The 10,938-nt window shown below is 35.1% G+C and overlaps 1 protein-coding gene across 1 annotated transcript; it reads left to right on the forward strand.

The window, feature by feature from the left end:
• The first annotated feature begins 2,444 nt into the window (after positions 1–2,444).
• Positions 2,445–5,237, forward strand: LOC139882137 (mannose/glucose-specific lectin-like). Its single transcript, XM_071866508.1, has 5 exons — positions 2,445–2,715; positions 2,963–3,207; positions 3,355–3,579; positions 4,269–4,733; positions 4,824–5,237. The coding sequence occupies exons 2-5, from the start codon at positions 2,986–2,988 to the stop codon at positions 5,070–5,072; spliced, it is 1,161 nt and encodes a 386-aa protein (XP_071722609.1). The 5' UTR covers positions 2,445–2,715; positions 2,963–2,985; the 3' UTR covers positions 5,073–5,237.
• Positions 5,238–10,938: the final 5,701 nt, after the last annotated feature.

Raw genomic sequence — 10,938 nt, forward strand, 5'->3', positions numbered from 1 at the left:
TTGTTATCATTATATGTAAAGTTTGTAAGTCGAAGATTATCGCTAAACGATAATCATCTTTTTATTGTCTAAAGCTTGTAACAAAAATAATGGTTATGGTTTGTAATGTATAATATATGCAGTTTCTCTTTTAAAAATGTCGCATATAGAGGTCAATACCTCGCAATGAAATCATACGTTATCTAACACGTTCTTATGGTTAAGGACGGGTTATGACATTATTATTATTATTATTATTATTATTATTATTATTATTATTATTATTATTATTATTATTATTATTATTATTATTATTATTAAAAGTATTATTAATATTAAAACTATCATTTTTACTAAAATTATTATTTTTAATAGAAATATCATTGTTATTATAAAATATCATTATTATTATCATTTTAGCATTATTATTGTTAAAAATTATCATTTTGAATAGAATTATTATTTTTATAAAATATTACTATTATTACTGTTAATATTAAAAGGTATCGTTATTATTAAAATTATCATGATTAAAATTATCATTTTATCATAATTAATATCATCATTAGTAAAAATAAATATTGTTATTATTATTAGTAGAATAATAATAATTATTATTATTATTATTGCGAAATAATACAATTTTTACTTATTATTATTATTATCAATATTATTTTATCAAATGAATATGTGATACAAAGATATTTTACCACAAGTAATATAATTACATTAATAATATATACCACTATATATTTATGATATTAAGTGAACTTTATAAATTTTGTTAATTAAGATACATAAAAGTATATTTTTATTATATATAAATTTTAATGTAAATTTTTAATTATTAATAAATGATTTATATTATTTACTCTAATAAAATCTGTTAAATATATTTAAATATATAAAACGACTATATTTAAGTTATATAATAATCATGTATAGATTTTGAAAATCATTTTGGATTAGGTGACTTTTGTTGACTTTTGCATGATGATCTCGAGCATTAGGATTGTGATACACTATGACCTGACCTAAATTGCTAGACAGATATTGACTAACATATAAATATATATACTTAATATAGGTTCGTGAATCCGAGGCCAGACCTACACTTGATCAATGACGTCATGTGTATTTTTACTACGAAATACAGTATTGTGAGTTTCATTACTCCCTTTTTAAATGCTTTTGCAATATATATTTTTGGGACTGAGAATACATGCGCTGCTTTTATAAATGTTTGACGAAATAGACACAAGTAATCGAAACTAAATTATATGGTTGGATTATCGAAATCGAATATCGCCCTTCAAGTCTGGTAACCTAAGAATTAGGGAAATGGTCCCTAATTGACGCGAATCCTAAAGATAGATCTATTGGGCCTAACAACCCCCATTCATGTTTATGGATGGCTTTAGTACTTCGAGATTATTATTATACAGACAAGAGGTTCTGTTTGGGGATATTCTGTGCATTAAGGTTAATGTCGGTTACCAGGTGTTCAATCCATATGAATGATTTTTATGCAGATGGCTATATGCATGCATGATGTTTATGAGAAATGAAAATATGAAATCTTGTGGTCTATTAAAATTATGGAAATGATTGATTACGATAAACTAATGAACTCACCAACCTTTTGGTTGATACTTTAAAGCATGTTTATTCTCAGGATTGAAAAAATCGTCCGCTGTGTATTTGCTCATTTTAAAGATATTACTTGGAGTCATTCATGGCATATTTCAAAAGACGTTGCATTCAAGTCGTTGAGTTCAATAAAGAATATTATTAAGTAAATGACAGATTAGGTCATTTATAGTTTGGATATTATGAAATGGTATGCATGTCTGTCAACTTTCGATGTAAATGAAAGTTTGTCTTTTAAAACGAATGCAATGTTTGTAAAATGTATCATATAGAGGTCAAATACCTCGCAATGTAACCATATGTTATTGTATTCGTCCTTATGGATTAGGACGGGTCGTCTCAGTGTATAACAATGAACACCAACAAAATTACACACTGACTACAATATCGTTGACCTTTAATTACATACTGACTACAATATGTTTCATTTGTAAGTATATACAATAATTAATTTTTGAATATGGGTATGAAGATGAAGATTGGGTTTGAAGATGAAGAATGAAAGGAGAAGGGATGAATTTAAAAAAATGTGCAATATTTGACATGAAAATGACATGGCAATAAAAGTTCACACATGAAATTTACTACAATTTAGCAAAAATCAATTAAAAATACAACGTATTAATTTATACCTCAATTGCAACATTTTTCAAATCACACATTCTTTTACACACAAAATTGAAATTAAACTCCTTTTAGTCGAAGAAAAAACTGATATACCCTTATTAATAAAAGAAAAATATGTATTCCTAGTTGAGTGTCAATGTTTAAATATTACTCCATTGTTCTCATTTCCAGTTTAAAATCCTCGATAGTATTGTTCAACTTGAGTCACCTGCTTCAACGCGTTTTCCTTTATTAATATTTCTATATTTTAATTTTTAATTTTTTTGTTTTTTAAGGTGAGTTGACAAAGTTTGGTATACTTTGGATAAGGGCCAAGCGACTTCAGTAGGTTCACAGAATTATGCTATTTAATATTTAATGTAAGTATATATAGTAATCCATCATACCCTCCAAGTATCTCAAATCGATTCATATATTTGAGGCTTAATTTTCTTAAAGCAATTCAAAGTGTGTTAATATGTAAGTTCTCTTCTTTGATACAGGTCTGAAAATTGCCCAGGGTCATGTAATGTTGATTTTTTTCCTATCATTTTGATTATATATAGAAATAGAAATAGATAGATATATAACATTTAATATATAATATTTAATATTTAATTTGTTGGTTTAGTTGTTCAGTTAGGCAATCAGAACATACATTCTTGATGCTATATTCCTTTATTATTCATGCATATGATCGGATTAACTTAATGCTGCTTATTTACAGAGTACTGATAAATATTGTATATCATGGATACAAGTTGGATGAATGAGCCTAGATCAAGCACACCATTTTTAAAGGGGCTAGGTGAGTTTCTTGATCTTAAATGTAATGATAATGCTAATTATGTTGGAGAAATAAAATGCCCATGTGTCGAGTGTGTCGATGCCGTATGGGTGAGCCGACAAAAAGCTACCGAACACATAATTTGTAATGGAATCATGAATGGATACAATACGAGACGTCTTGAGGTTCGTCTTTTATTTTCGTTGATAATTTAAAGCACTTTAAACATGAAAAACCTTATCCGTTTACCTGTTAAGATTTCAAGTTGATGTCTTGATTATGGACTTTCATAACCTTAGTAAATTAGTATTATTATTTGATTCAATTTCTAGGTTCATAAAGATGTTGTACAAGTTGGAATTTGGGGATCACAACTGAAAGGATCTGTGCATAATCATTGGTCGTTTCGACTTGAGAATAGTCATAAGCTTAAGAAGATAAGCATAGATCATGGTGACCTGATATATTCTCTCAAGTTCACTACTGAAGATGGTAGAGGATGTTTGCATGATTCCAAAAAAGCAGGTGGCTGGAATGGTGGAAATGAAGAATGTGAGGTGAAGCCAATGGGGCTTTGCCTCATTGGTCACCATGTTAACATGGTGTTCGAGGAGACCAGGGTTCGAGTCTCGGGGGGGGGGATTTTCGTGAATTAACTTCGTGTGCTAACCACTAACATTGCCTTTCAAAAAAAAAAAAAAAAAAAAAAAAAAAGAATGTGAGGTGAAATATCTGCTTCCAATTAGTCTAATACACAAATAATCATAATCAAGTATTTGTTTTCATTTGGATTAATTAGTCTTCAATAAAAACATTTAGATTAGATGGACCGGAAAGTCGCATTATTTGGTCAAAACCGGTGTTCCTACTTTTGTTGTTTAAAAAGTCAAATTATTTTTATACACCATATAAATAGTTTTTTGTTTTTGAATTTTGAATTTCAGCATTAGCTGTTCATAAAAAATGGACAAAGAAGTAATTGGCCCACGTGAACATAAACAAAAACAAGTGGTCTCAACTGTGTGCGCTTTTGCATGTTACTCAAACTGGTCAATTTTTTAAGTTATTAACATTTTAAATGAATTTGTTTTTATTTTCGGAACAACAGACACATACACACACTTTTTTGTCCAGCACGGGACTCGAACTCATAACTCAAGGTTGATGAGTCCCTTGATATCGCTAGGCCATAAGCCCTTTGGCTAAACTAAAGTCTATTTTGCTAATAATTTACGTGCTTGTTTAGGTTACATTTGATTTGGATGAAGAGATAATTGGCATTAACGGAACAGTTGGGGTATCAACAGGCGAATATGCTGGTTACACAATAATATCATCTCTGAGTTTCATAACCAACAAAACAACCCATGGGCCATTTGGTCAAACAACAGGGACCCCTTTTAGGGTACCATGGAAACAAGGTTCATTTGCTGGATTTTATGGTCGTGCTGGTTACTATATTGATGCCATTGGTGTCTATTTAAAAGCTTCTCAAGAAACCGCACGAGTTGGATTATGGGGAACAGACTCTAGCATGGGTTCGCATCATAGATGGTCATTCAGTCTCGAGGAAAATTATATGTTGTCAAAGATAACTATAGAACATGGTGATATGATAAATTCCCTTATGTTTACTAGTAAAAATGTTATCGGTCTGGTAGTTGAATCTAACAAGTTTGGTGGTCATTATGATCCATCCACGATTTCGGAGGTAATATTTCTAAATTTTTGGTGATAAATTCCGTTGTGTTTTATCATATACGCGTAAATGTTAACCACTCATGCTTGTTATATCACACAGGTTAACCTTGGTTGGGATGAAGAAATAATTGAAGTTAACGGAACATTTGACAGTATGTGTGGTGAGAAGAGGATTTCATCGTTGTCATTCATAACAAACGAAAGGACGTTTGGACCTTTTGGTAGCGAAACAGAGACTCATTTCTCAGTGCCATGGAACAAAGGTTCATTTGCTGGATTTTATGGCATTGCTAGTACCTCCTCCGTCGATGCTATTGGTGTCTATTTGAGGGCTACTCCTACCGCATAACACAAAGTTTCACAACAGTTGAAATGTTTTTGGTTTTTCTTCCTTAATTTTCTTTGAATTTTCGTCTCATAAATTTGGTCACTTGAAATGTGGGTTGAATATTAATTTTACATTTGTATTTTGATTATTTTCATTTCGATATTCTATCCGTATCGTTAACATTCACGTTTCTCGAAGTTAAGTTTCTAAGCAAGATGGTAGTAAAACTCAACATAGTCAAGCTCATTTCATGTTTACTACCTACCTTTGTTACTCTGGTATTTACAAGCCAGACAACACTATTAATTTTATTATCTCCACTGATCGATAAAACAAGGTTTTTTTCAGGGAAAATATTCAACGACTAATGTCTCAAAATACGAATCGGGTAGGTCACAGCTAACGATATTGAAGAAAACTAACCTGTTATAGTTTAATTTATTTATAGCATGTGCACCACGCTGTCATACACTTTCTGTCTCCATACTTGATCAAAAAAGGCTACTCTTAAAATAAAATCAATCAAGTATACAAAGATATAACTAGAACGAGACCAAATAGGGAATCATGTTGAGTAATTATCTTCAAACTAATGTGGTATCAGTAATTTACTGCTCCTAGTATTAATCTGTTGAACATTCATAAAGCATCACTGTAACAGTGACAACCAAAATATAATTGCAATTTCAAATGATAAAAGGTGGAGGGAGCAAAAAAGAGCAAATAAAAATGATCAGCCACCATAAAAGTGGCCTTTAATGCCAAGTCTCGCACACAACATGACCTTTCCAACAAATTGTTGGTTTTATTTTTTGATAAAAAAAAAAAATTTGATATGGTTACTTTGTGAAGGATGTTATTTCACATATGGGGAGGAGAAAGTTAGAGGTAGGTGACTTGGCTATAAAAGGAGGTCATGGGATTACTTCCAAATTGCACCAATCAATACACTTTAAGTATTTGATTATTTCTTTCTTTCTTACCCTTGTTTGAGAGTTGTATTAGTTAAATATTTTGGAGAGTGTAGTTGGCTTAAGAGAGTCGTCTATATCATTGTAACAATTTGTGATATAGTGTATTTCTCTCTTTGGGGGCCGGTGGTTTTTCTCCTGTTTTGGAGTTTCCACGTTAAATCTTGTGTTGTGTATTGCTCTTATTTCTTTACTGTTATTATTGGGCTGGGTGGTGGGAATTAGTGAGACCGTAATTTCCCAACAACTGGTATCAGAGCGTCAGGTTTGACGGGGGTCTCGGTTATAGGAGTCGGAGTATGCTCTGTGGTTGCTACGGGAGTGGATCGTCCACATCAGAAACGAGTTCTATTGATCGTATAGGGTATCTGGTTAGACAATATTTTTTCTGATTCTTAGTAATAGTTGGATTTGTTAGTGGCGAGTTGTGGATTTTCGATTTAAAGGGTCCTGGCTACCTGCTACATCTTTTGGCTATTCGAAACGTGAGCAAAATCAGAGAAAGTGTTGTTTATAGGATACGGATACGATGTCGAAGTTCAGTCCAATGAGGTTTGATGTAGAGAAATTTGATGGGATGATCAATTTTAGCTTATGGCAGGTTCAAGTCAAGGATGTGTTGATTCAGTCCGGGTTACACAAGTCATTGAAAGGTAAACCCACATTTGTTCCCGGCAGTGATTCTAGCAGTAAGTTCGATTAAGAAGAATGGGATGATATGGATTTGAGGGCAGCAAGTGCGATTCGTTTGTGTCTTGCAAAGAACGTGCTTGCAAATGTACACGGGTTATCAACGGCAAAGGAGCTTTGGGTTAAACTAGAGCAGTTGTACCAGGGCAAGGGCATTTCAAATCGGTTGTGTCTTAAAGAACAATTTCATACTCTGTGTATGGATGGGGGTTCAAAGATTTCAGATCATCTAAGTATTCTTAACGGTATTGTTTCAGAATTGGAGGCTATTGGAGTTAAAACGGATGATGAAGATAAAGCTTTGAGGTTGATATTATCTTTATCATCGTCTTATGAACACATGAAACCTATTTTAAGAAAACTCTGAAGTTTGAAGACGTTACTAGCAAGCTCCTATCCGAGGAGAAAAGATTGGAAGGTAACGAGGTCTCGTCATCAGGAGATACGATAGTATTGTGTTCGGATAGGCGAAAGAGAAACTTTGGGAAGAATCTGGTATGCTGGAGGTGCGGGAAGACTGGGAATGTAAGGGTTAATTGTCCATGTGGAGCTAATTCGGTAAATGACTCTAAAGGCGCTAATGATGTCTCCGTTGTTACGGAGAGTGACGAATTCCTCTGAAGTCACACCATCCTCATGGTGTGTCCGCGCCACCATGGAAAGGGAAGTTCGTTAGCGGTTCCACAATTGCACATGGGCATTGGTTTGGCATTGATGCAGGTTGTGTGGTGGAAACTGATGTTGTAGCTGATGGGACTTTCGAGAAAACCAAACAGGGAAGTTGCACCATAAAGTTTCAGTTGGTTGTTCAACAACATGTGCCGAGGTGAAATGCTTGGAATGTGATATTCTAAGTGCTATACTCTTAATGGTGGAGTATGATAATTCTTGTTAAGAGTTATAATTGTCTGTGATGACAATGATTGTCAGTTTAGACAATGTTCGGTAAAGATGCAAGTTTTGTCTCTTGGGAGATAATGTCAACAGCATGAAGATGAGGATCTTGAAGTTGTCGTCGAGGAAGCATCTATATCGGTTATCCTTATAATGTTAAAGTATGGTTATCTTTTTCTATCAAAAAGGTGGAGATTTGTTGATTTTATTTTTTGATAAAAAAAAATTGATATGGTTACTTTGTGAAAGATGTTATCCCACATAGGTGGGAGGAGAAAGTTTGAGGTATGTGACTTGGCTATAAAAGGAGGTCATTGGATTACTTCCAAATTGCACCAATCAATACACTTTAAGTATTTGATTATTTCTTTCCTTCTTACCCTTGTTTGAGAGTTGTATTAGTTAAATATTTTGGAGAGTATAGTTGGCTTAAGAGAGTCGTCTATATCATTGTAACAATTTGTGATATAATGTATTTCTCTCTTTGGGGGCCGGTAATTTTTCTACTGTTTTGGAGTTTCCACGTTAAATCTTGTGTTGTGTATTGTTCTTATTTTTTTACTGTTATTATTGGACTGGGTGGTGGGAATTAGTGAGACCGTAATTTCTCAACACAAATTAGGTACTTAATGCATAGACAAAAGGACACAAAGGTAACAGGGCATTTACCAGACCTGACTCCAACTGACCCGACAGATCAACCTTAGAAAGATTATCAAAATTCTATAATACCATAACCGAAAAGGCGCGTTTTTTCAACCAGCAATAAACAACCGATGATCAATTACCCACAAACCGAGAAAACACGACCAATCATCCCTTGGGTCCACTTGGCAGTCTCTTTGAGCTGCTCATCTTCATATTGAAGACACTCTACTAGTAATTCACTACAGAATGCCAACTCTTTGAATAACATCTTAACCTTTGAACCAAGTGCATCTGCAAGGTCTCCAAGTACTGCTACTGAAGCCCTCACTACAGTATCATCCCTACAAAACCCATAAATAAATTGTCAGAATCACAACAAAATGACGTTTAGCACTTGGCCTCCGTTTGGCTCACGGAATCCAATGGGATTCTGGCGGAATTGGAATTGAATTTAGACACGACGCGTATCTAAATTCAATTCCAATTCTGCCGGAATCCCATTGGATTCCGTGAGTCAAACGGGGCCTTAGTATATTATGATAGTTTCCAGCCATAATCCAGCTTCACCTTCTAGATGCCGTAATCAAGATTTGTTTCTAGATATTCAAAGAAGGCAACCTTGACAACTCATACGGAAGTAGCAAAGTTGAATACGATGACGGCCGCCCACTTTCTCCGTTCACACCATTCCACCGCCACCAAAGTTTTAGTATAAATAGAGGTTGAAACTTCAATTGTAAATCATCCCAAATCACTCAGAGAAGTGTAATCACAACCTTAAGAGTGTGTGTGAGTTTGAGAGTTTTTTTTGTAAGAGTTTTGTAATACTCTGTAAATCTATTCTTGTGAGTAATAAAGTTGTTTTTCTCTCAAAATTGTATCTCCCAACGTTCAGGCGATCCTCTCTTCCTAACAAGTGGTATCGGAGCTAGGTTAGAGGCGTTGGTCGAGTTTTTGGGTTTTCTGAAGTTTTCAACCCCGTTTGTGTTGAAAAATTATTTCTAAGGTGATAATGTCCACGGAAGAGTCGGGATCATCTTCCGGAGCCATGATTATGCTCACTGCCACCAACTACACGCTGTGGAAACCTCAGATGGAAGATCTCCTCAGCTGTAAGGATTTGTTTGACCCTATTGAATTAAAGGGTACAAATCCTGATTCCGCCAAAGAAAAAGAGTGGAAGAAATCAAACCGAAAAACTATTGGTCAGATCCGTCAATGGATTGATCATAGTGTCTTCCACCATGTTGCACAAGAAACAGACGCATATGTCCTCTGGAAAAAGTTGGAGGACATGTACCAGGCCAAGACTGCTCGGAATAAAGCCCTGTTGATGAGGCGTTTAGTCAACATGAAGCTTAAAAGTGAAACTTCAGTTACCGAGCATACCAGTGAGTTCCAGAGCTTGGTCAACCAGTTATCGTCTGTAGAGATGCCGCTTGGCGATGAAGTTCAGGCGCTACTGCTACTTAGTTCTCTTCCGATAGTTGGGAAACGCTGGTATTAACACTCAGCAACTCAGCCCCGAATGTCAAACTTACCATGTCAATGGTCAAGGATGCCCTATTCAGTGAAGAGGCAAGGAGAAAGGACATGGGCACAGAGCAGACCCATGCCTTAGTCACAGAGAATCGGGGGAGACAACAAATAAGTAGCAAAAATAAATGGAGAGGCAGAAGCAAGAGCAGGGGCAGTCCTCTGATAGCAGAAAATTAATATATAAATACTATCATTGTGGATTAGAGGGACATATGAAGAAGAACTGCTACAGATTGAAAGAGGAACAAGGTCAGAACAGTTCACAGCCGAAGAATAAGGGTGGAGAAACATTAGTGACTATCTCTGGTGATGTAGCTTATTGTTCAACCCATGATGAGACATGCCTTCACGTCTCACGAGAAGAAACAGAATGAGTGGTAGATACTGCAGCTTCCTACCACGTGACTCCATATAAGGAATACTTCACAACATACAAAGCTGGTGACTTTGGAGCTGTGAAGATGGGAAATTCCAGTTCCGCTGAGATTTTCGAAATTGGTGATGTCAAGATAAAGACAAGTTTCGGGAGCACAATCACTCTGAAGGATGTCCGCCATGTGCCAGATCTTCGGCTGAATTTACTTTCCGGAGTAGCTCTCGACAAACAGGGCTATGATAGTCATTTCAGTAGAGGCACGTGGAAATTGTCAAGAGGCGCTATGATAGTCGCTCGAAGACACATTTGTGGCACACTGTACAAGACTCATGTGAAGATCTGCACAGACAGTATTAATGTTGCAGAAAAGGAGGCTTCACAAAATTTATGGCACCAGAGACTCGGTCACATGAGTGAGAAAGGGTTGTCGACCCTAATAAAGAAGGAGCTTATCAATGTAGACAAGGACGCTGCACTAGATCCTTGCAATCATTGTCTGTTTGGTAAGCAGCATAGAGTCTCGTTTAATTCCTCTTCAACGAGAAAATCAGAGTTACTCAGTCTGGTACACTCTGATGTTTGCGGTCCCTTAGAGGTTGAATCAATTGGCGGCAATCGATACTTTCTGACGTTTATCGATGATACTTCTCGAAAGGTGTGGGTATATTTTTTACGAACAAAGGACCAGGTGTTCGATTACTTCAAACAGTTCCATGTCATGGTAGAACGTGAGACAAGAAAGAAGTTAAAGTGTCTTCGATCCGACAAC

The sequence above is a fragment of the Rutidosis leptorrhynchoides genome, chromosome 1 (assembly GCF_046630445.1).
Source record: "Rutidosis leptorrhynchoides isolate AG116_Rl617_1_P2 chromosome 1, CSIRO_AGI_Rlap_v1, whole genome shotgun sequence".
Classification (NCBI taxonomy): domain Eukaryota; kingdom Viridiplantae; phylum Streptophyta; class Magnoliopsida; order Asterales; family Asteraceae; genus Rutidosis; species Rutidosis leptorrhynchoides.

What these genes read in the sequence shown, in the direction of transcription:
- LOC139882137 (XM_071866508.1), top strand. Translation starts at nt 2,986, where the DNA reads ATGGATACAAGTTGGATGAATGAGCCTAGATCAAGCACACCATTTTTA. An exon ending in ACAATACGAGACGTCTTGAG is followed by an intron (nt 3,208 to 3,354) that starts GTTCGTCTTTTA and finishes TTCAATTTCTAG; the next exon opens with GTTCATAAAGATGTTGTACA. An exon ending in GTGGAAATGAAGAATGTGAG is followed by an intron (nt 3,580 to 4,268) that starts GTGAAGCCAATG and finishes GTGCTTGTTTAG; the next exon opens with GTTACATTTGATTTGGATGA.